We start from the raw sequence: 26,052 nt of genomic DNA on the forward strand, positions 1-26,052 counted from the left end.
GAATAAATAGTCATTTACACAGTCGTCTCCTCAATATCCCCAATGTCTGCAGTGTTCTCATCTTGAACATATACTGATCAATTATAAATTTCCACTTTCCTATAACGTACTTGTATGTATGTTATAAATATATGAATATACTGATCTACAGGAGAGGGAGGACAAGACCACCTAAGAATCTGCTCTAGCAGGACTATCTCTCTGGGCCTTCCAACCACCACCTGTCCTGTGTGAAGGATTCTCATTACTTTATACCGTACTGTTAATACTGTTTATTGTGTTTTCTAAAAGTGTTATTTAAGGTTACCATTTCAGCAACCTTGGAAGGATTTGCATCTTGAAAAACAGGAGACATATATATCTATATATAGATATAATTGTTTTTTAAAAAACACCCAGTATTAATGAGGAAAATCCAAAGCATTTTTTAATTGTGAGTGCAATTGACACTGTTAATCTTAAATGAACTGTCACCAAAATCCACACCAGTAAGTATTCAGAACCAGTTAATTCAGATCTGGAGAAATATTTTGTAGGTAAGATCTGTTCAGCACAGATTTGAATTTTTAAATAATTTTAATAAAAATACTAAACATTAAATTATTTTAAAAGGAGAGAAGAATGATTATTACCAACGTGTCAATTTAGTTCAACATAAATAATTGTTCACATACTGATGAAACCTTTTCTTCACCCATGAGATGGTAACCAAGGGGTCTTTTGGTCTATTATGCTTTTTGAACGCATCAATGTTTGGCAAAGAAAAAAATGTAAGGAGGCTACTAATGCAACACAATTCTCTTCAAAAGACCAAGTCAGTGCAACATCCCTGGGAGAGCTCAACAAGACAAAGAAACTACATTACCATTATCTCCACCTTTCCCTACCAATCTGCTTAACGGTTAGAACAATACCACCATCATCCCAGTGTGAACTCAGGCACACACAATCCAGTATATGGATTGATACAGACATACAACCAACTCTGTAAAATTCCAGCTGCCAATGGTATTATTATACACAGATTCTGTCGCTATGCATCTCCCAGCAAAATGAAAATTACTAACTATTGGTCCCATTAGTGGCCTTTACAACAAATAGGGAGCAGACGTCTAACTAGGAAAATCCCTGAAAAGAACAGTCCTGCTTTGACGACAAACACCAGAAGCCCAGTCGTCTCTCTGGTCATTTTACCTCACTAACAGCTAGCTTTGCTGTTTTTCTTGCTTGCTTATTTCTAATTAATTTGATCCAAGTGGTGATTTAAATAAGAAATCTACCTCGTTCAGTAATGGAATTCAGAATAAATCCTCAATACTAAGATGAAGCAAGAAGGGCTTCTACAAAAGCTGCCTGCTCTACACTGCCAGGACAGGCAGGCAAAAGGCATGTTTTTACATTGATGTAAGCTTCTACGAACTTCCAGTACAATTCACTCAGCAGCTGGCCTGGAGACTAAGCACTGTTTCAGTATCTCAGGAAACACAGCGCAGATCAGAAGGAACCATTTCCCTGCAATGCAAACAAATGATAGGGAGAGGGAAGATTTTAGAAGTATGTCTCAGTCATCCTGATGTTCTTGTCAAAGGAGTAAATAAACAAAGAACTTCCAGCAGCTATGGAACAATTGATGTAAAAAATGGGATTCTTGTCAACTGGCTGCATTCCAGATTACAGCAGAGAACATCAAACTGCTTGTGACTCCCAGCAACTTGTTGCAAGGTTAGTTTTCATCCTCAAAGCTTAATTATCTACTATTTTATTAGTGAATAAGGAACACTTCTAGAAGGGACATTTTCACATCATATCTATTTCTGCACCTTTGTCCAACACCTACCCACTAAGCACAACTGCTAAAGGATGTCAGCCTGCAGAAAGGACAAACAGCTCCAAAAAGCTTTCCACACTCAATGGGAGAGCTGAGTCACCACAGCTGGAAGCTCCTCTATATTTTGCCAGCTTCCTATCCCCAAAAGTTGAGATATTATTTTCTGATTTTCCCAAAAAGCACATAGAATTTCAGGGGATGTGAAAGACCATACAGTGAAATCATCAAGTAGGTATGTTTCCTTATTAACTGATAACCCTCAAGTATGAGAGAAAGGAAAATACTTAGAACTTATTATCTATAGCTAAAACTTGGGAGAAATTTTTCTTGATGTTTTCAGCAGGCTACTCAGTATCACAAAGAGTATGGGCTACCTAATAAAAACAAATTTAAAATGGGCTAATAACTTTTGTGAACTTATTTTCAAAGCCAGGCAAAAACAGTTATTACTCCTCTACTGCACAAGATTTTCTGAGAGTTCCACGGGAACAAGATCTTGCTACAAGTACAGTGGTACCTCAGGTTACATACGCTTCAGGTTACAGAGTCCACTAACCCAGAAATAGCACCTCAGGTTAAGAACTTTGCTTCAGGATGAGAACAGAAATCGTGCTCCGGTGGCACGGCGGCAGCAGGAGGCTCCATTAGCTAAAGTGGTGCTTCAGGTTAAGAACAGTTTCATGTTAAGAATGGACCTCCAGAACGAATTAAGTTCTTAACCCGATGTTCTAAACAAAAATTGCCCTCTATCACACTGAGGTACCACTATAAAATGCTTGTTATCCCCAACAATAAAAGCAGGGAATGGAGTGAAGGAGAGTAACTTGCAAGGGATATGGTAGCCCCTGAAACAGGTAAACCAAGACAAAATTTTCTTATGGCAAATAAGGCTTACACCACATAGGGGTGAGGGAGGGGACAGCTCTTATAATATGTTCCTAAAAATCAGTGTTCACACCACAGCATTAGCTTCCACACTAAAGTAATTTTATGTGTATACAGAGGCATTTTTACCTCCATGTTATATTGTAAAGATGTAAAGGTTGCAATCTCAATATTTTGTTAACTTACCCTTTGCTGCTGTTACAACAAGGCAACAATAAAACATTTTCCTTTTATGCCAGAACCCTACACGACTTTCTGTATCTCATCCAACCACTCTCATGTCTACTCACGACTGTGACATTTAATTGTAGCGTGTATGACTTCAGCAACAAATTCAGCTTCATTGACAAAACCCTGGATACTTTAATGCCTCAATTCTACATGGACTGAAAAACATCTCAAGTCTATAAAAGCCACACTGGGGTAATGGTTACTCAACCAGCCAATAGAAACAGAAATAAAACATGTGGTACAAAATGCGATAAGATCATTACCCACAAGAGCCACTTCCGCTTTTAAAACCACAAAAAACCACAGCAGAAGGCAAACCACAGCTTTTTTTTCCCCAGAAGCTTACAGTGCGTCCCCAGTTTGAAATGTGCAGCTATCTGTGATAAGATCCAAGGAGATTCCTTTGTCCTCTATCCCAGAATTCATGCTTATTTCCAGGAAGTAGGCAGATCCCCTTTACACTTCATTTTATGGATCTATTATTGTTCATTTTATGCGACAAATCAAATTGACTCAAAATGTTATATAGCACTTTTCAATATGAAGATAACTCCATCTCTCTTCCACTCACTGTCCTGTAATACAAACTTGAGGTTTACTATTCTGTTCCTATTCAGCTGTTCTGAAAAGCCATAAAAATTCTGCAGCTGAAGCCATTCTGCAGGTATAGGAAAGTATACAAATTTAATCAATAATAATAATAATCCTTAGGGGACGCGGGTGACGCTGTGGGCTAAAGCCTCAGCGCCTAGGGCTTGCCGATCGAAAGGTCGGCGGTTCGAATCCCCGCGGCGGGGTGCGCTCCCGCTGCTCGGTCCCAGCGCCTGCCAACCTAGCAGTTCGAAAGCACCCCCGGGGGCAAGTAGATAAATAGGTACCGCTTACCAGCGGGAAGGTAAACGGCGTTCCGTGTGCGGCTCTGGCTCGCCAGAGCAGCGTTGTCACGCTGGCCACGTGACCCGGAAGTGTCTCCGGACAGCGCTGGCCCCCGGCCAATAGATGTGAGATGGGCGCACAAACCCCAGAGTCTGTCAAGACTGGCCCGCTCGGGCAGGGGTACCTTTACCTTTTAATAATAATCCTTATTTCTGACTATTTACAAGTTCTGTAGCCTTCTGTATCTTATTCATCACTTCTTGTATGCAGTTGGATTGTTAATGGCTAATTATCACCCTTTCCAAGTTTCTGGTTCATCAGTATCCTACCTTGCAAAACAGAGCCTAAATGAGTTGATAAATATCTAAACAGCAGCAAATAAATACTTGGAATAAGCTTAGGATACCCATCCTCAGTCTTCCTCTCCCTCTCATATACAAAGAGTCTTGAATAGGATAAAATGTACATAATAGCTATAATAAATGGAGTGGCAATTTATAGAATCAGTAGCATCAAGTGGTAAAGTACCACTTCAGTTGCAGTGGGAGCGCTTGTATAATGTATACTCATGTACAGAAAATGAATATGTACCAGTGAAAAAGATATGTCAAATCCTTCTCTCTGGCATTATTTTTTCTACATGCAGGGAGCATAAATTGGTCCCTAGCACCACAACCAGAGTATAAAGAAATGTGTATGCTCCCAAGACCTACTGCTTGTTTTAATTGTGACAGCCAAACATGAATGAATTTGCAATCCTGCAATTTCTTTCAATTCTTATATATAGTCTCTCCAAATTTGTATCCCCCCTCCTTTGCCTGCATCTGGTGCCAAAAATCAAATGACCCTTCTTCATGCCTCCAGATTCCAATAACACTTCCTCCAGGCACCTTCGAATACTGGCTCATTTGAAATTCCACAAAAAACATGCCTAAACTGCTCACAGATTACCATCAGCTTTAATTTTTCAACATTGGAAGCTATCCAAACACTATGCCATGTGACATGATAAACCAAGACTATGAATAGAGAGGGTCTGAGATCAGTTTCCTACACAAACAGGAACTATTTGGCCAGACCAGGACACATCACTACAATAAAAACTGCTTGAATAAGTCAAATTTATTTGCATCACACATTTAGTTCAGGAGTGCAACAAACTGTTCCAAGTGTGCTGCCCTTGTAAAGCCACACCTCATTCATGTGAGTACAGGCAGAAAGATAGGCAGTTCTCCCTTTGGCAGTTTATACATGCCATTTCTTTATCCACACTGAGAGGCCCTTCTGGTTAATTCACACCTTGCACTTCATGCTACATCCCCCAATGAGATCATTAACAGAGAAGCCATAATTTCACTGAGCTGTTTAAACAAGTTTAGAAGCTTAAAGTGCATCTCCCAAGTCAGTAAGTATATCCTGTTGCAATCCTAAAGAGGACAATATGTGTTTCTAACAGAGACAGCAATACTTTGGCCATCAGTAGCTGAAGGGCACCTGACAACCATGATGATGATTTACGCAGATTAAATACACAGAAACAAGGTATGAACTTGAATTAACTGCACAGATTAGGAATTTGAAATGTTTACACAACTATTCCATCCATTGGGAAGCATTTCTATGCTTATTTACTGCTTTGACTTAACTGTAGAAGTTCTTGTTGCTCTACAGAACACAAAGCTACAGATTGGGGGAGTGGAAAGTCCAATCAACCATTGGGATAGGAAATATGCAACTGTTTGCCAAGAAATGGTAGCTGCTCACCTTTCTAATTTCTAAACATATGCAATACATGTTTCTGTTGGCCAGAAATCAGGATTGTAAAGTGGCCCATTTTTTCTCCAGAACCTCTGAGATCAGGTAGGCTACAAATTAATTAAAACACACACACACATCTCTAGAACTGAGTTCACGAACAATATATAAATGAAGTGTCTCTGAAAATGGCACCAAGTAAAGGGTAGATGCATGTGGCTCAAGAGTTAAAATGTTTTGGAACAAATTTCATTTATTTACATGGTGCCAGAAACTTACTAGATGTTCCCTAAGGAAGCAAAATAAAATAAGCATGTCTTAAGATCAGACAGACTTCCATTTCCCATCTTCATTTGTTATACCTTTGGATTCATAACATACACTAAGGAAATGCTGAATTTTAAACAGGGTGCCGTCATAGAAATTTCATTTCTTCTTTTATAACATTAAGTATTATCTTAAAGGTTTTGTTGTGGGGCTTTGTTTTTAACTTTGCATTTCCACCTTCCTTAACCAGAGCTCATTATTCCAAAACAAGTGACAAATGCATAATTGCTTGTCTGTTTACACACACACAATTCCTCACAAAGCAAGAGGGAATGTTTCCTTTGTGTGGTGCCCTGCAGATGCTGTAGATTCCAACTTCCATCAGTCTTAGTCCATGGCTATGAAGTTAATGGCCAAGAATAATGGAAGCTGGAGTCCACAATACTGTATCTGGAAGGCACAAACTGGCTCCCCCAGTGCACTGCTTTAAAGGTTAAAACCAGCACCTTAGTTGCATTAGAAAATGGTATTCCATTGAGTTCTTCTAGTACAGTGGTACCTCAGGTTACATACACTTCAGGTTACATACGCTTCAGGTTGTACTGTTAAAACATGGTGCATATACCGAAAAAGCATCAATATTTTTTAGTGCAGCATTCACATATATATACCCATGCAGTACCAGCTATAGGTTTTGATTATACAAAAAGTGTGTCTCACAGTTTAAACAAAGGAATCACCACTGCCCGTCTAGTTGGTTTCAACATCAGATCCACAGCAAATTTTGATGATCAAATATAGAAAGGAGTTGAAGTTTGACTAAGTTTGACTGTCTATGCAAGGTTGGTGTATAAATCAATATGAATCAATAGTCACACTTGAGAGAATCCTGCATGGAACACCACAGGCTTTAACTGAATTCTGATGAAATGAAGCAGCTCTCATGTACAAGTGGTAGAAATATTTGTCCCTCCAGTGTATTGGCCGTCATTGTGAAGTTCTCATTTATCCCCATTCCGACTGTTATCCAATTTGAAATATAAGGTACTCCTAATTGGCTTCTTTCAGACTTTGGCAGGATTTAAATATGATGTACTGGATGGAATGAAAATAACTTGGTATCCATTACCGCCTTGAACCTTTCAGCATTACTAATTTATGTCATAGTAAGTTCAGTGCAACCAAAGGATTACATGCATTTGGCCAGCAGTATCCCGCCTCCACCCAAGCAATTACCTTGGCACCCATAGCTTTCTTCAAAACCAGAAAAGCAAGCTCCAATTTTTGCTAGAGATAGAATAAAAGCCTGAAGAAACTGTCTAGTTCTAACCAACAACAATGATCAAAATTTCCAACTTGAAGGGGGAAAATAATAACTAGAGGAAAGCTCATTCTAAGTACATGGTCATACCAGCTAGTGCAGTTTGTATCATTTGTATCATTTCATGGGTTGAACAACTGGTTGCTTCACTTCCAGCTGAGGGAAAGGGAGTATCTCATTAATGAAATACTCACATTCTGTACTGTTTGACACAAATGTTGGAACAGAACTGGCCAGACCCTCTGTCTGGGAAGCGTGAGAGGTTGCCTCTTGAAATGGCAGTCTTTAGACCTCTTTCTGACAATGGATCAAAAACCCAGCTTGCCGTTTGACACAGTGGGCTGTGGTGCTTAAAAAAGCAGCATAAGAATGTTCTAGGTGGGAGGACAAAAAGGCATAGCTTGTCTCTTCTTCTCAGAGAAAATCAGTGCCACTAACATTCTGAATTATCACTGAACACTGAAACAGAATATCTTTCTTTATATTCTGATGTATATACATACCATCATTTAATGTGTTTCCAGATAACCTGGGAATAGATACTTTACAGTGATAGGCAACACAAGTTTTTTTTAAAAAAGTAAGATAACATGATGACTGGAAATGTTTGACTAAAAAGACTGCTACAAATATAGTTTAAATATCTGAGCACTACAAATTAGCAAAATGAGAATTATGCACAACTTTTATATAACTACAACTTTTCAGTTAAGCAACTGCAACAAAGGATAAGAATTTCATAGAAAATGGTTGTGCTTAGCAGAACAATTCTTATTTTCCACCCATTTAGATGTCACTATTATTATGCAGGCATACGCTGAAATATGAGGCAAATTAGAAAGAGTCAAGTTTAGCATCTAGTGATGAAGGAAAACAACAATTAAGAAATCTTGTTTAAGTAATTGTGTAAATTCTCCACAAACACTTATTTCACTCATGGTAGCAGGGATTTTAGATGCTATTATAAGAATTCACTTTAACAAAAACATGCTGGAAGAAAAGATATCAATTGCTAAACATGGGACACACTACCTTCTAAGGACACAAAAAAATGCACACAATGTGTGAGGCAATGACTGGCAATGCTATATGAAAATTGTTGTTGTTTAGTCATTTAGTCGTGTCCGACTCTTCGTGACCCCATGGACCAGAGCACGCCAGGCACTCCTGTCTTCCATTGCCTCCCGCAGCTTGGTCAAACTCATGTTCATAGCTTCAAACAGTATTTATTATTTATGAAAATAAATGCAGTTAATTAGATTGACAAAAAAGGGAAGCAGGCACATCCAGACGTTTCTTGGTTGTAGCAACACAATGCACTCGAGTCATCATGATCATCTTAAACGTTTTCAAATTGCTCAGCAATGAAGGAAAAACACACTTTATCCCACTCAGCCATGTATCGCTTGCCACAAATGGCAAAACAGAGGATGTTCAAAGCCAACGCTTGCCTGCTTTCAGACAGAGGAACCCAAAAATATTGTTTTCTATCTTTGTTATGTAACAGCAAAGACAATGGCCATGAAAATCTGTATGTTGACTGTTAACTCAGTGGAAACCAAGAATGGCCCCAGAAGTCATTAAGACTTCACATTTATTTGGTATGACTTTAAAAAAAAGTGAAAAAATTAAAAAGGAGCAAGTTTTGTGCATGAGTAAGAAAAGATTACAGTGATATTCACTTAGGGTAATAGATGTGCTGATTTCACACTCTTGAGGAACAGGGTAAACAAAATTTGTTAAATATAACTCATGATACAGTCAGATTAAATTACAATGAAAGATTTAAACTACAGAATAGTCTTCTGTAACAGATAAGGAGAGATGTTAAGCTCCCTTTAAAGAAACATACTACAAAGATGAACAAAACAGAGGAATAATATAGTTCAGTATATGGACGGAAGATATATTGTGATAAAAAATAATGACTAAGCTCTAAACAGATACAGTATTTGAAAACTGAAAATGTGAAGCAGTCAGTTCCAAAACACATTCTAAACAGTTCAACCCCTACCCCCAAGTTTCTTTACTATATATAAAATAAAAGGGCAAAGAGAACAGATTTGCCATGAGTCTCCCTACTATTAGGTGGAGATAAATATAGACACACACATACACACACACACACTTTTCAAACCCTGCCATATACTGCAGTTTTAAGAAGGCCCTTGAGGAAGCTAAATTATATAAATATTAACACAAAGATTTAACAACAGTTAATCAAAACAGAACCTGTAAAGGTATACATTTTTTAAAAAGAGCCATAAAGCTATACATTAAAAAAAACAACCTGTGGGTAGTTTAATTCCCAACTTGACTAAATTGCATTGGTTTCACCTTCCAATATATTGCTGAAATAAAAATGTCTTACTCTTAACTACTTTCCAGAAGATGATGACAAAGCTAGTCCTAGAGCCAGAATTCTGAAAAAAGTGTTACTTCAATGAAAGTCCTGATTACCCGGCTTCACATACACACACCAAAAAAACCTGACCTAAGCAAAGTCTCTTTGGATGATCTTAGCATATAGGAAGCATGATCATTATAAGGCAAAAATCATCACCATAAATGAGATTAACAAGAAAAGCTGCAAGTAGAAGAATGGGCAGGTTCAGTTCTGGTCACAAGAGCATCAACACTGGTAATCAGATCTGAAGCCAATAGGAAATAAAAGTTACTGTTGACATACAGATGTAGACCTTGATCTGCAACCTGTCCTGCGAGCATAACCTCTGTTTTTTAAAAAAGCAGAGAGAAAAGCTATATCCTGCTTAATCCAACACAGACTGAAGAAATTAGCACTATGTAAGAAATAAATTTCAAAGAGAATGAATCCTCCTAGTTCAGGCCAAAAGTCCATCTATTCCAGGATCCTTTTTCTACAGTGGCCAACCAGTTTCTTATAGGAAGTCCATAAACAAAACATGGGGGAATTAGCCCTCACTTGCCAGTTCATCTCTAGAACTTCAAGAGTACCGGTAATTGGTAAGAAATCAGCCTATGAGTGAAGACTGATGTCCATGACAAACCAAGGCCAGGTTGAATACATTGCAAGCAAACAACACTGCAAAGCACCATGCTTGAAGGTGACTTTAAGGAATAACAGAACTGTTCATTTCTTTTTCTTAAATAATAATAAAAAAGCTGGGGGGGGGAGAGAATCATTTATCTGTCTCCTATCACCATTAGAAAAGAAGTTGCTCAAGGATAGAGGTCAAGCAGGGTGGCACAAAAAGTCCAAGATTCCTGTCATACAGCACACCTAGGCTGAAGACAGAAAGCTAGCTTTCACCACCATTAGCAAGTAGTTGTTAATACTGAAAGTTGAATGTGGAGACTTCCGGAGGCGGCGCGAAACGGGTAATGGCGGTCCTCTTTGCGCTGCAGAGAGGGGCTCCGCAGAAAAGGGTTGTTTGCTACGGCGAAGCGACGACCCATTAAGTTAAACCACGAGCAGAGCGAGCTCGTGGCCGTGGGATCCGGCGGGCACCGAGAGCGACCCCCAAAACGAAGAAGGGACCCCGTAAGGGGCTCCGGAAGCGCGGAGGGGAAGCGGTGCTGTGGATTCATCGCTCTTTCTGCGGGAGTGAAGCCGCGCGGCTGTTACCGATGAGCGCCGACCTTTCTTCCTTTACATTGGATTACAAATCAACTACTCGTGAGTAGGATTTATATGAGATTGGATTACAAATTGTGAATTCGGCTGAAAGCGAGAGACGAGAAAAAGGAAGTCCGTCTCCCGGAGGTGCTTAATGATTAAAGGCAAAGAAACTGACAAGCTGGAAGCAATAGAAAAAGGTTTTAAAAAGAGAGATACCATACGTCTGGAGAAGCTTGGAAATTGAAGGGAAAGGCAAGTTATTTCTAATTTTCTGTGACTGTGTCTATTTTAATTGGGGTTTCTTCTCTGCTAAAATTTTCAAAACTTTAAAGACTTGAGAATCCCTAGCCCTGGACTTGCAGCGGGTAAAAGTTATGTTGCGGATATATTTACAAAGTTGAAACAGATGTCTACCGGTGGATACAATTAAGCAACTGTATTTTGCACCTTTTAAGAAACTATTGTGGCAAAACTGAGAGGGCTCTGCAAGAAGGAAAAGTTCTTCTCTAAAGATATTTATTAACTTGTCTAATTGTAGGAACTTTAATGGCGACTGAAACTTTGTTTCTTCTTTCATGAACTGAGCTATACTCCCTCTAGTGGAGTTTGGGATTTACAATTTCCTGAGAACTGACTTTGTTTTGTCTCTCCGTGGCTTGGTGACTCATTCTGAGGCCTGTCTTTCCCATGGAACTTTTGACAGCTTGACCTTGAATCCAAAGACAGGTGTGGAATGAGGGTGGAATGAGTGGCAAACCAAAAACAAGAGCTGCGTCGAAAGCAGGGAAAGGCAAATTGGTACAAACAACTTTGGTTTCCCAGGGCCGTAGATCTTCAGTCCCTGCGGTACTACAGGCTGTATCATTACCAACAACCCCAGCTGAAGAATTAGAACAATTAACAAGTGAAGAAGATATGGCAGCTGGGGGATCCAACATTCTTCTAGAGGAAATGCTACAACAATTTGCAATTTTGAACAAAAAAGTGGATGATCAGACTGCAAAAATTGACTTAGCTACATCTTCAATTAACAAACTTTCTGAACAGGTGGCTAAGCATTCACAAGATATTGGAAACCTAAAGGACGTAGTATCTGAAAATCGAAAATTGGCCGAGGCTGCGAATGAGAAAGTAGAAGCAGTAACTAAAGAAGTAGAGGAACTGAAAGGAGAGGTAAGGCCACTCCACAAACATATTACTGACCAGCAGGCCTATCTGTCTTTGGTGGAACTGCGAAACAAGGAAAATAATTTGAGATTACGCTTTATTCCAGAGATTGAGAAAGAGGATCTGACTGGCTTTTTGACAGCAGAATTTTCTAAATTCTGGGGCATAAACGAAGATACAGATTTTAAAATAACAACTGCATTTAGATTGGGAAGGGCGACTGGGAAGGACAGACCTAGGGACTGTTTGATTATTTTAAGGACCAAGCAGGAGAGAGACAAGCTACTTGACCTACACTTTAATAAAGCACTTGAGATCCAGGACAGAAGAGCACAAATTTACAAGGACATACCTAAACAATTACTGGATCTAAGATCTAACTACACCGACCTAACTGGACTTTTGAGAGGCAACGGAATACCTTACAGGTGGGAGTTTCCACAGGGTCTTTCGTTTAAATACAAAGGAAAGAAGATAAAGATCAAAACGAAAGAGGATAGCCAGAAGTTCCTACACGACCACGGAGAAGACTTGCAGAAAGGAGTGGCAGCCATTTGGCCACCACCAGCGCTAGGAAAAGAACCACCACCTTCGGATTTGGACAAAAAAGAAGACACCCAATAAGAGTAACAACAGATTGATACAGGATGTCTCTGCAGCTTTACAGTTGGAACATTAATGGTGCAAATTCCCCAGAAAAACGCAAAAGGATTTTTCATATATTAAAGAAAGAGAACTTGGACATAATTTGCTTGCAAGAAACCCATGTGACCAGGTTACATAGGAAGGTGTTAATAAACAAAAGATTAGGCCAAGAATTTATCTCATCAGACCGAGTTAAGAAGAGAGGTGTGGTGATCTATGCTAAAGAGAATTTATCACCAAAATTCTTGTTTAAAGATGAACAAGGAAGAATCCTGGCTATTGAAATTTCGACCCAAGGAGAAAAAGTTTTGATATTAGGAATCTATGCACCAAATGAGGGGAAATCAGAATTTTATAAGAAGCTGCATGAGACACTACTGGACTATCTGGACTACTCCAACATCATTATGATGGGAGATATGAATGGGGTTGTCTCCACTTTGATGGATAAGTCACAGAATCAGAATCTGACTAAAGATGGAAGACTACCAAAAACGTTTTTTGAATTAACTGACAATATGGATTTAATTGATTTATGGAGGACGAGAAACCCCCTAGGTAAAGAAGGAACTTTCTTTTCTGAGGCCCACCTGTCATGGACAAGAATCGACCAAATCTGGGCAACTAGAGGGCTGGCACCTAAGACTACAAAAATAGAAATCTGCCCAAAGACTTGCTCCGACCATAACGCTTTGAAAATGGAAATGAGATTTACTACTGCCGATTCTTTCAGATGGAAAATGAATGACAACTTGTTAAGAGATCAAGAGATCGTAAAGAAGGCCCAAAAAACTTTAAAGGATTATTTCGAAATCAACTTGAATACCTCAGTGGAAAAAAGAATTATCTGGGACGCAAGCAAAGCTGTTATGAGAGGGTTCCTGATACAACAGAATACAATCAAGAAAAAACTCTGGAATAGTAAAAAAGACAAGATTTTGGAGAAGATAAGTGATGGGGAGAAAAAATTAAGAGTGAATCCAAAATCAAAAGAGACTCTAAGAGAAATAAAATTCCACCAGTCACAATATGCGAAATTGATTAACCAAGAAGTGGAATGGAAAATCAAACAAATGAAACAAAGATCCTTTGAATCTGCAAACAAATGTGGGAAACTACTTGCTTGGCAGTTGAAAAAGAGACAAAAATTAAATTATGTCACCAACCTAGAAGTTGAAGGGAAAAACTTTCAGAAACCAGGAGAAATTAGAAAGTGTTTCCAGAAATATTTTAAAAAATTGTACACACAAGAACCTGAGGAAGCAATTGAGATAGAACAATTCTTGAAAGATAATGGCCTTCCAAAATTATCTCAAGAGAAGAGATCAATCTTGAATTGTAAAATAACACTACAGGAAATCGAGGATGCCATTCAGAATATGCAACTAGGCAAATCTCCGGGCCCCGATGGACTTACCTCCAAATATTACAGGACTTTAAAAGACTATCTGATACAACCATTAATGGAGGTTTGTAACTATATTATGGGGGGAGGGAGGACACCAGATACGTGGAAAGAAGCATTCATCACATTGATACCTAAAGTGGAAACTGAAAAGACTCAACTTAAGAACTATCGCCCCATCTCACTCCTAAATGTGGATTACAAAATATTTGCGGACGTTTTGGCTAACAGATTTAAAAAAGTATTAAATGAAGTAATTCATAAGGACCAAGCAGGCTTTCTCCCAGGTAGACATTTGTATGATAATACCAGGAACATTATCGATATTTTGGAACTTTTACAAACAAATATTAACACCAAAGCGGTGTTAATCTTTATCGACGCGGAGAAGGCCTTTGATAATATTTCTTGGAAATTTATGAAGAAAAACTTGGAAGGGATGGGAGTGGGAAGGGGGTTTGAGAACGGAATAGAGGCAATCTATTCTGAACAAAAAGCTAAGTTGATAGTGAACAATGTGGTGACAGAAGAACTTCATATTGAAAAAGGAACACGCCAGGGGTGCCCCCTATCCCCTTTACTGTTTATTTCAGTCCTGGAGGTTTTGCTGAATATGATAAGGGAGGATCGGCAGGTACAAGGAATACGGGTCGGAGCGAAACAAAAGTTCAACGGGTAAATAGGAGCAAAAATGCAGGGGAAGAATGGGAAAAGGGGGGGGGAACACCAGGGGAAAGAAAAATCTCAAGACAAGAAGAAATTAAAGACTTGGATTTTCTGTGGTTAAAAATTAAGGAGGAACTCAAGCAGAACGAAAACAATATAGAGAATAAATTAGAGGAAATGCAAGATAGGATAGACAAAAGAATAGAGGGAGCTATAGGAGAGCTTGGAAAGAAAGTTCAAGAGTTAACAGTCAAAGCAAAGACATTTGAGGAATCTAACAAAAAAATTCAAAAAGACATGAGAGAACAGAAAAGGGAGACAGAGAAAATGAAGGAGGAGTTGCGAGAGTTGAACAAATCACAGGAGCAGATATGGGACAATATTGCGATGACTGAAATGCGACAAAGACAAATGCACTTAAAATTCAGAGGCATAGAGGAAGAAATGAAAGAGAATATTAAAGAAAAAATAACTATAGAACTAGCAAAATGGTTAGAGATCAAAGAAGAGGAGGTCGCGTATACAATAGAAAACGCCTTTAGGATTAAAATGAGAACACACCAGAACAAAACCAGGAAGCCCATTGGGGACTGCCTAGTAATGTTTAACTCAATAGGAATGAGGAATCTGATACTTAAAACAAGTTATCATAAAAAGCTAGTAATAGGCGGTAGACCAATAATTGTCCTGAAAGAGATTCCGGTCAGGCTACTACGTAAGAGGGAAGGGTACAGACACATAATAGGTGTCCTGAGAAGGAACAACATCCAATATAGATGGGAATTCCCTGAGGGAATTGCTTTCTTTTTTAAAGACAAGAGATTCAAACTGAACAGCTCGTTAGAGGTAGAGAAGTTCCTGAGAAGATACGAGAAGGAACTTACCAAAAAGGAGAGTGGAATATTGGATAGAAAGGACGTGAGGGAGGGAGGAGGTGAGGGAGGGGGGAGGGTGAGGCTGCAGAGAGGGGAGGGGGAAGGAGAAGGAGAGGAGGTTGAGGGGGAAAGTGTAGCGGAAGGGGAAGAAACAGGGGAAGACACAGAGGAAGAGGAAGAAACAAAGAATTAACAATTGGACACAAACGCTACTTCTTTCCTAAATAATGTCTTTAACTTTTTTAACATGGAATGTCAACGGTCTAAATGAGAAATCCAAAAGAAATAAAATATTGAAAGTTTTGAAAAATAAGAAATGTGATGTGGTATGCTGCCAAGAGACCCATGTGGCTAAAAGGCATAAACATATACTGATCAATAAAAAGCTGGGAAAGGAGTTTATTAACTCAGAAGTGAATAAAAAGAGAGGGTTGGTCATCTATGCTAAAGAGAAACTGGAACCTAAAGTAATATGCAAAGATGAGGAGGGGAGGATCTTAGGGATCCAGATTACCAACCAAGGGGAAAGATTTAACGTAGTATCGATATATGCCCCTAATACAAATAAAACCGAGTTTTACAAAAAACTGGAACAAATGCTATTAGAATTAGAAAATTATAAACTAATTTTACTAGGGGACCTGAATGGAGTCCCGGAACCTAATATTGACAGAAGCGAAAAGAGAAGGAAAGGGAAGCAAGGGAAACTCCCAAAAACTTTTGATGATCTCCAAGAAAATTTAGATTTATTGGACATTTGGAGATACAAAAACCCTACAGAGAAACAGTTTACCCATTTCTCTGGAGTACACCAGAGCTGGGGTAGAATAGACCAGATCTGGGTCTCCAGAGAGCTTACGCTGAGAGCGGGGAGGTGTATAATAGAGCCCAGAACATTATCGGATCATAATTCAATTTTTTTGGAAATAAAAGGTACTCCATCAGGCCCGTATAGATGGAGAATGAACGATTATCTACTGGAACAAGATGAGATTACTGATAAGGCAAAGAATGTTTTGAAAGAATATTTTGATCATAACCTGCATAAAGAAACAAAAATCAATGTGGTCTGGGATGCCAGTAAGGCAGTCCTTAGAGGCTTTTTGATCCAACAGAACAAATTTAGGAAGAATTTGAGAGAAGCAAAGAAGGAAGAGGTAGTTAAGCAACTAAAAGAAGTAGAGAACAAATTAACAAAAAACCCTGGGGATGAGAGGTATATTCAAATCTATAAATTATTACAAACTCAATACTCAACACTGCTGAATCGTGAAATAGAATGGGGAATAAAGACGATGAAACAAAGATATTTCGAATCAGCAAATAAAACTGGTAAGTTGCTAGCGTGGCAACTGAGGAAAAGGCAAAAGCAAAAGGTGATTAATAAAATTAAATTTGAAGATCAAATAATAGAGGACCCCAGTGAGATCAAAGGAAAGTTCCTTCAATACTTCGAAAATCTGTATAAAAAGAAAGAGGCGGAAGATACAAACGAGATAGGTAGGTATTTGGAAAGGAACGGGAAAGAAGACCTAACAGATGAGGAAAAGATTATGCTAAATGAACCAGTAACGATGGATGAGGTCAGAGATGCAATCAAGAAAATGAAACCCGGAAAAGCCCCTGGCCCAGATGGCCTCTCTCAAAAATATTATAAAACCTTAGAGGAACATCTGACCCCGGTACTCTGTAGTGTAATTAACAATATCCTCCAAGGAGGGGAAATGCCGGATTCGTGGAGAGAGGCATATATCACATTAATACCCAAAGCAGACTCCGAAATACTTAACATAGCAAACTACAGACCAATATCATTGCTCAATAATGATTACAAGATTTTTGCAGGAATAATGGCAAACAGGTTAAAGAAATATCTGAATAGAGCAATCCATAGGGACCAAGCCGGATTTCTGCCGGGTAGGCAGATAAAGGAGAATGTGAGGCATGTAGTTAACATAATTGAATATTTGGACCTTAGGATCGATATCCCTGCCGCCCTAATCTTTATAGATGCCGAAAAGGCTTTTGATAATGTATCCTGGGAATTCCTCATCAAATGTATGGAGAGGGTGGGAATAAGAGGGCCATTCCTAGAGGGCATTAGAGCAATCTATTCAAACCAGAAAGCGAAACTTAGTATTAACGGTAATTTAACAAACTCATTTAAGATCACAAAAGGTACAAGGCAGGGGTGTCCATTATCACCCCTGTTATTTATCATGGTATTGGAGGTTATATTGAACAAGATTAGAGGTACTCCGGAAATAAGAGGGATTAAGATAGGTAAAAAAGAATACAAGGTTAAGGCCTATGCCGACGACCTAGTAATATCAATAGAAGAACCTCTAGAAAGGATAAATGCAATCATTGATACAATGGAGGAATTTGGGGGACTATCTGGGTTCAAATTGAATAAAATAAAAACAAAAATGCTGGTAAAGAACTTAGACGAACAATCAAAAAATAGAATTGAACTAGAATCTGGGATAAAGACATCAAAAAAGGTTAAGTATCTGGGTATTTGGCTCTCAACGAAAAATATAAATTTGGTGGAGGACAATTACAACAGAACATGGAGAGAATGTAAAAGAGATCTGGATAGTTGGAGTAGACTACACCTCTCATGGGAAGGCAGAATGGCCGCCATCAAGATGAACATCCTCCCCAAAATGATATTTCTATTCCAAAATATCCCGGTAATCAGGGGTACAACGATGTTTAAGAACTGGCAGAGGACCCTTTCTAGATTTATTTGGCAGGGCAAAAGGGCCAGAATTAAGTATAAGCTGCTTACGGATAAAAGAGATAGAGGTGGATTTGCGCTACCGAACCTACAACTATACTATGAGGCCTCGTGCTTATGCTGGGTGAAGGAATGGATTGTACTGGACAACACCGACTTACTGGATTTGGAGGGTTTTAATGCTAGGTATGGATGGCATGCTTACCTATGGCAGGATAAGGGGAGAGTGCACAAAGGTTTTTCTAGTCATATCATAAGAGGGGCACTACTGGAAGTGTGGAACAGATGTAAGAACTTGGTAGAAAAAGATACCCCTTTATGGCTGTCACCTATAGATATTCTAGTAAGTAAAAAAGTGAATATGGAAGGTAGAAGATGGACCTATGCCGAACTTTTGAAAAGATCTGAGAAAGGTTGGGAAATTAGGCCCTACGAAGAGTTAAAAGATAAATTAACGGGGTGGATACAATTCCACCAAATTAGCTCTTTATGGAATGAACACAAAAAAGCTGGGATGAGCAAAAACAAATCCAAATTCCAGTTAGAAATAATAGAAGGGAAGTCTAAACACCTAACTAAAATGTATAACCAACTATTAGACTGGGATACCATGGATGAGGAAGTTAAAGAAGTTATGATCAAGTGGGCCATAGACATAGGACATCCCCTAGAATATGATAAATGGAAAAAACTATGGACCAAGGATATGAAATTCTCAGCATGTGTCAGCCTCCGAGAGAACATGGAAAAGATGATGTACCGTTGGTACATCACTCCAACAAAATTAGCTAAAATGTATAAAACCGGAGATAAGACCTGTTGGAAGTGCCAAAAGAAAGAGGGAGACTTCTTTCATATGTGGTGGTCTTGTGATGTAGTAAAGAAGTTTTGGGGCTCTGTCTATGACGAATTAAAAAAGATGCTAAAGTACACCTTCCCAAAAAAACCCGAAGCATTCCTTTTAGGAATGACGGGTAGTGAGATCAATAAGGATGACCAAACCTTATTTCAGTACGCAACCGTAGCCGCTAGGGTGCTGCTAGCGCAGAAATGGAAAAACCCCAGCATGCCAACAATTATGGACTGGCGAACCAAACTAACTGAATATATTGACTTAGCAATAATGACGCAGAAGATTAGGCATCAGAAAAATACGAAATTTATTAATGATTGGAATAAATTTTTTTCATACATGGAGATGACATTAGGAAACACCAAAGTCACAGTAGGTATAATTTAAAAGCTGTGAGGTAAAACATGACGATTAGCATAAGACGCTGCTGTAAATATCGTTGAGATAGAGGTCTCGTCGTGGTGGTGGGAAGTCAAGGATCGGAAATATTGTATATTGATTTTTGAACTATTTTATTGTCTTTTTATCTTTTTTGTGATTTGCTTTAATATTAACAATGTATATGTATTTTTTAGAGGTTGGATTACAATAAAAACTTTTTTAAAATTAAAAAAAAAAAAAAAAAAAAGAAAAAGGAACACGCCAAGGGTGCCCCCTATCCCCTCTGTTGTTTATCTCAGTCCTGGAGGTTTTGCTGAACATGATAAGGGAGGATCGGCAGGTACAAGGAATACGGGTCGGAGCGAAACAATATAAACTGAAAGCATTTGCAGATGACTTGGTTTTAACATTACAGGAGCCAGAACCTAGTACAAAAAGAGTTTTGGAATTGATTCAGAAATTTGGTCGGGTGGCGGGTTTTAAGCTGAACAAACAAAAAACTAAGGTGTTAGGGAAAAACCTGACGGTTATTGAAACAGAGGAGTTTCAGAAAGAAACAGAACTAAACATTGTTAAAAAAGTGAAATACCTGGGGGTCAATCTGTCTTCTAAGAATTTGAATCTATTTAAAGATAACTATGAAAAATGTTGGTCAGAAGTTAAAAAAGACTTAGAAATTTGGTCAAGATTGAAATTATCCTTGTTAGGCCGAATCGCAGCTATAAAAATGAACGTTTTGCCAAAAATGTTGTTTTTGTTCCAGGCCTTGCAGATTGTGGACAGAGTGGATTGTTTTGGAAAGTGGCAGAAGGACATTTCTAAATTTGTCTGGCAGGGCAAAAAGCCCCGAATAAAGTTTAAAATATTAACTGATGCAAAGGAGAGAGGGGGGTTTGCCCTGCCGGACTTAAGGTTATACTACGAAGCTGCGGCCTTCTGCTGGATGAAAGATTGGATTTTATTGGAAAACACTGATGTCCTAGATCTGGAAGGCTTCAACAATTCGCTAGGTTGGCATGCGTATTTGTGGTATGACAAGGGGAAAACACATGGAATGTTCAAAAACCATATTGTCAGGAAAGCAATATACATGGTCTGGAAAAAATACAAAGACTTATTGGAAAGTAAAACTCCGAGGTGGATTTCACCAATAGAGGCCAAAGCTCGGAAAACATCCAATATGGAGGCATATTGGCCGAAATATTGGGAAATAATAGAGAATATTGGAGGTAATTGGAGATTGCAGAGCTTTGAAAAACTAAAAGATAAGGTGCAAAATTGGCTACACTATGCCCAAATTAATGAGGTTTTCAAGCTAGATAAAAAAATAGGATTCCAGGTGGAAAAATCGAAACTTGAGACAGAGCTGTTAGAACCAAAGACCAAGGTAATATCGAGAATGTACAACTTGCTGCTTAAATGGAACACTCAGGATGAGACAGTTAAATCAGCCATGATAAAATGGGCTCAAGACATTGGTTATAACATCATGTCAGAAGACTGGGAAAAGTTATGGACCACCGGTATGAAGTTCACGGCATGTAATGCCTTGAAAGAAAATATTATGAAAATGGTGTACAGGTGGTACATGACCCCAGTCAAACTTGCTAAGATATACCATTTGTCTGACAATAAATGTTGGAAATGCAAGGAGGCTGAAGGGACATTTTTCCACCTCTGGTGGACGTGCCCAAGATTGAAGGCCTTTTGGGAAATGATCTATAATGAGTTAAAGAAGGTGTTTAAGTACACCTTTCCCAAGAAACCAGAGGCCTTTCTTCTGGGCATTGTCGGCCAGAAGGTGTTAAAAAAGGACAGAACTTTCTTTATGTACGCTACAACTGCAGCAAGAATCCTTATCGCCAAATACTGGAAGACCCAAGATTTGCCCACACTGGAGGAGTGGCAGACGCAACTGATGAACTATATGGAACTGGCTGAGATGACTGCAAGAATCCGGGACTTGGGAGAAGAGGCAATGGAGGAGGACTGGAAAAAATTTAAAGACTATTTGCAAAAGTATTATAAGTTGTATGAAACATAAGATGACGTATGATTCAGAACGCTAGCCCCAGCAACGAAATTTAATTATTTATGAAATTGTTAATATTTGTGAAAGAACCAAAGTTTAAATGGGTTAAAATGATATCAGGTTATATTTTTAGAGTAAATGGAGAACAAGAGATTTAAACTTAAATTGCAATTGAAAATATAAAGAAATATATGAAATAAGGGTATAATTTGCTGATGACTTTATTATCAAGAATGCATTATCCGGGGGATGTGGGGAAGTCCAATGGAAATTTGAAAAAAAGTTATTGAAATGGAATCCTTTGTTTTCTTTTTTTTATCTTTTCTTTTGTTCTGTTTTTTCTTCTGTTTTATTTGTAATTTGGAAAAATGCAATAAAATTATTATAAAAAAAAAAAAAAATACTGAAAGTTGAATGTGTACATTAAAAAGACAAGGAATGTAAAAAGACAATGTGTCAATTTTTATAATGATTATTTTAATACAGTAGAACCTTGGGTTAAGTACTTAATTCGTTCCGGAGGTCCGTTCTTAACCTAAAACTGTTCTTAACCTGAAGCACCACTTTAGCTAATGGGGCTTCCCACTGCCGCCGCACCGCCAGAGCACAATTTCTGTTCTCATCCTGAAGCAAAGTTCTTAACCCGAGGTACTATTTCTGGGTTAGTGGAGTCTGTAACCTGAAGCGTATGTAACCTGAAGTGTATGTAACCCGAGGTACCACTGTACAATGATAAAAAGAATACCTTGTTTCAGCAACCAACCATCTCCACTATAACTGCTCACCTGCAGCCTATTTTTCTGCTATTCAGATCAGTTACTAGTTGACTAAAACCTGTTTGATAACATGAAATAAATGAATGGCCTAACAGAACTTCCAGTAAGCTACCGAAACAAAACACTTACACTCTTATTTTTTAAGCTCGAAAAAGATTTGTAGGAAGATAATTAGAGCTTGAAGCACATGCTCTGTACAAGAAAATCCAAAGCATTCTTCCCATTTTTCTGGAAGAAAATGCATTCAAAATCCAATTATGCATTTAAACTGAGTCTGCTGCTGCTTTTAAAGAAAAGCTTCAGCATTTTAGAAGCATAAATAAGCAGCATGTTTAGCAGTTCTGTAGCCAGCTCTGGAACCCAGAAAATTGTCTGAGATAATCAACAGAGCTGGATTATGTGCCTGTTGACTCCATGACTCATCTACAAAATAAACTCTTCAGGACTGCTGCAGCAGTCACAAGGCCAAACATTTGGACCAAACTTCACTTCTTGTAATGCCTATGTTATTGGGTGATGAAGTACAAACTAACACTATTCCTATCCAGAAGAGTAACAGATACTTGCCAAAGAAAAAGCCGCTGTCAAGTTCATTCCCCGCATCCTTTTCTTTATGATTATGCATCCAAACTCCAAAATACGAAGTGATGGCTGTTTCCAAGGTTTTGTTTTTTAATTTAGTACTTAATGAGGAGGAAGCAGACTTTAATAATAAAAGCACAATATGAAACCTCTTATCTAAACCCAACATATTGCATGTTCCAGATAACCAGGACTTCCCTGCAGATGAAGAGGGCATATCCTAGGTTCCAGAACTGTCAGTATCATTAAGTACCAATTGCTGGGAGGAAATGGGGTGGGGTTGCAGTTTAATAGGATGTAAAGAGAAGCGAGGGAAAGTAACATGAGTCAGAGGGGAAGGAGGAGAGGAAGAGGGGAGAGCACAGACTTCCATGTGCCAACTACAGATCTACTGTAAAGACAGACACTTCAGCATCCCATTTTGAAGAACAAAATATAAGTCCAAACACAATACAATGCTCCAAATAAATACCGTGGGTGCCAGGAACTATGAGATTGAAGAATGCCACCGTGCCAACTGGGAAATAGGTTAGGTTATTACGTAGTGTGCTCCAGCTCCACTCAGAACAACCTGCCCACTAAACATCTGCACCCCCAAGATGGAGCAATCTTCTATACAGCCCCTTCACTGAAGTTAGGAAATACTTTCAAGAAGTAACCCTATTACGACAGTATACCAGAACGCACATCTGGACCAAGTGACTAGCAGCCTTGAAAACCCTATTATCTGAATCCATTTAGAACCTAACCCAGATGATTTGATCATCATCAGATCAAAGCTGGGCTTGCCAACTCGAAAAGTAAATTCCAACCTCATTTACTCAAGGCTGTCAACCTTTGCACCTTTCCCACTGTTGCAATATTAAAACTTAAAATCCGACCAAACTCCAAGCAGTCAATGTAGAAGGTGCACAGAAACACTATTCATACTGACCTGTCCGTGATTGCAGACTGTGTGCCACTCATTGGAGCCCTTGGCAAGGAGACGACTTTTTAGCCAATCTGCATTGTACTAGTTATAATTTAAGTACATTACTGTCAATTTCCCATACACACACCAGCTTTGCTCCAGAGAAGTACTAGTGAAGTCAGTTAAAAACAACAGCAATGCAGTTCTTCACGATTGCCCAAAAGATCCATATCAGAGTACGCTCAGGAAAAGCCACAAAGCAACTTTTCTGCCCCAAATCCTCCAAGTAGTATGGGAGAAGGCCTTCAAAGTCATGATTCAATACTCTGAAAATCCTGCCGTTGCCTCAAGATGGTAACTGTCAGACACAGACACATCTGCTTCAAGTTATTCCCAAGCCTTGTGTCCAGGCATCACAGTTCCAGAACTCTTCTCAAGTCATTAGGCCACAGCAAACCAACAAGAAATCAAATAGCGTAGCAATCCCTGTCCAAAGAAAGGGGTGAGGGAACCTTGTGGGGGAGCAACTAACCTCTTCCCACCCTTACTACCCCATGGGAGGGCAGGAACGCCTCATCTAATACACTTTGGGTCAATTCCCCACTGCTTCTCTGGGCTCCACCACTTTGTAAACTGAATAACCCTTTGATGACCTTCTATGGGACTGTGTGGGGTGGCACTTCTCTCCTGCACTTGATATTCTTTTTCCTTTCTGAGGGGTGTGGGGAAACCCCTTTTGCAGCACTAGTCCTTATGGCCCTGCTGACCTTTCTCTGTAGGATTGTCAAGAAAAGCTGGTAGGGGTGTCCCACTTTTGAGCTGTTTCCACCAAGGAGGGGTGGGGGGGGGATGTTAGGAAGACAGGAAACCCCCTTAGCCCTTCTATGGAGAACTGAGCAGAACCTCCTCTTTCTCCCTTGGGTAAAGAGAAACTCTGCCTTTTCAGAGGGCAAAAAAACAGCAGAGTAAACCAGCCCCCTTCCTCTAAGACAGGGTGGGGAAATGAGATCTACACGCACCCTAGCCCCAAATTAGGCTCTGGGGCTGATTAAAGGGAGAGAGAAAATTAGTCTTGCATGAACTGAGGTCGCAGCTCGGAGCCTCCCCTCAGGGGAGGGTGCATAATATTCCCTACTTTGGTGGGGGGGTTGGGAGTATGAAAACACACACGAGCCAGGCCGGGGGGGGGTCCTCTCTCGACGCGCCCCCCGCCCTTTTCTTCTATCTCCGCCTCTCTCCTCCTCTCTCTCTTCTTCTAGGCCCCGAAGAGCATCATCTTCTTCCTGACAGGACTAAGTTCGTCGATGGGTCCGGGGTGGGGGGTGGGGAGGTCCGACGCCCCGAAATCGTCGTCGTCGCAGCAGCAGCAGTTGCGGCGGCCGCGGGGTGGAGGTGTGTGAGGAGAGATGAGGCGACTTCTTTTCGCCCCTCCGCGTCGAACCGGCTTGACTCCGGTTCGAGTCCGGTTTGGGGGCCCGCTTCGCCCGGTGGAGGCAACCCACCCGAGCCTCTCCCGTCGACGGCTGGGACGAGGAGTGGAAGAAGAAGAAGAAGGAGATTAAAACAACAGCCGTTCCCGGAGAGGCTCCTTCCCGCCGCCGAGTCCGGAATGTGAGGGGGAGAAAGCGGAGCGGGAGGGGAAGAAATGTGGGCTCCTTTCCACAGGCCGCGTATCCTCCTCCTCCTCCTCTCGCCGCCGCCGCCTAAGGGCCCGACTCGGCTTCGCCGCTCCCGCCGGCGCTCGCTCGGGCTAGATTCTCCTCAGGCCGACGTTCCCCGCCGGCTTCGCTGGGGCAGGCCCAAGTTCGACTCCACTCGGCTCCGTTCGGCCTCTTCCGGCGGTTCCGGGACTATTTTTGTCCCCCCTCCTCCTCTTCCCCCCTCCCCTCGCCACTTCTTTAATGCATTCTTCCCCCACCAACACACACACACACAGCGCTTCACTTCAGGGAGCCGCCTCGCTCTTCGTCTCCTCCTCCTTCTCTCGGCGCTCCATTCCTCGAATCCTTCCGCCGGGACGCGTCACACGTCGTTTTGGAATCTCCGTCGTCGCGGCTCTTCGACCCAACACAGCGCGCCGCCTCCGCAGTCCGCGGCGGGAGGGTGGGGGGTGAGGGAGGAGTGAGAGAGAAGGAAAGGAGTCCGTTCGAGGCCACACCTAGCAGGTCTTCCTTTGGCCCTCCTGCCGCTGCCGTCGCTCACGTCCCTCTTGTCACCAGAAGGTGACTTATTCGGGCAGAGCAGCAGCAATAT

The 26,052-nt window shown here is 40.2% G+C and overlaps 1 protein-coding gene across 3 annotated transcripts in view; it reads right to left on the reverse strand.

Annotated features, from left to right (window-relative positions):
• The window catches only part of ARHGEF12 (Rho guanine nucleotide exchange factor 12), a 98,883-nt gene extending 73,757 nt beyond the window's left edge, over positions 1-25,126 (reverse strand). For all 3 annotated transcript variants that reach the window (XM_082200930.1, XM_082200929.1, XM_082200928.1), the window contains exon 1: positions 23,824-25,126. In XM_082200930.1, the coding sequence (XP_082057056.1) occupies positions 23,824-23,855 (32 nt within the window). In that variant the 5' untranslated portion in view covers positions 23,856-25,126. The remainder of the gene's footprint in view (positions 1-23,823) is intronic.
• Between the last annotated feature and the right edge of the window lie 926 nt (positions 25,127-26,052).

This window comes from Podarcis vaucheri (assembly GCF_965113315.1).
Source record: "Podarcis vaucheri genome assembly, chromosome: 15".
Taxonomy (NCBI): domain Eukaryota; kingdom Metazoa; phylum Chordata; class Lepidosauria; order Squamata; family Lacertidae; genus Podarcis; species Podarcis vaucheri.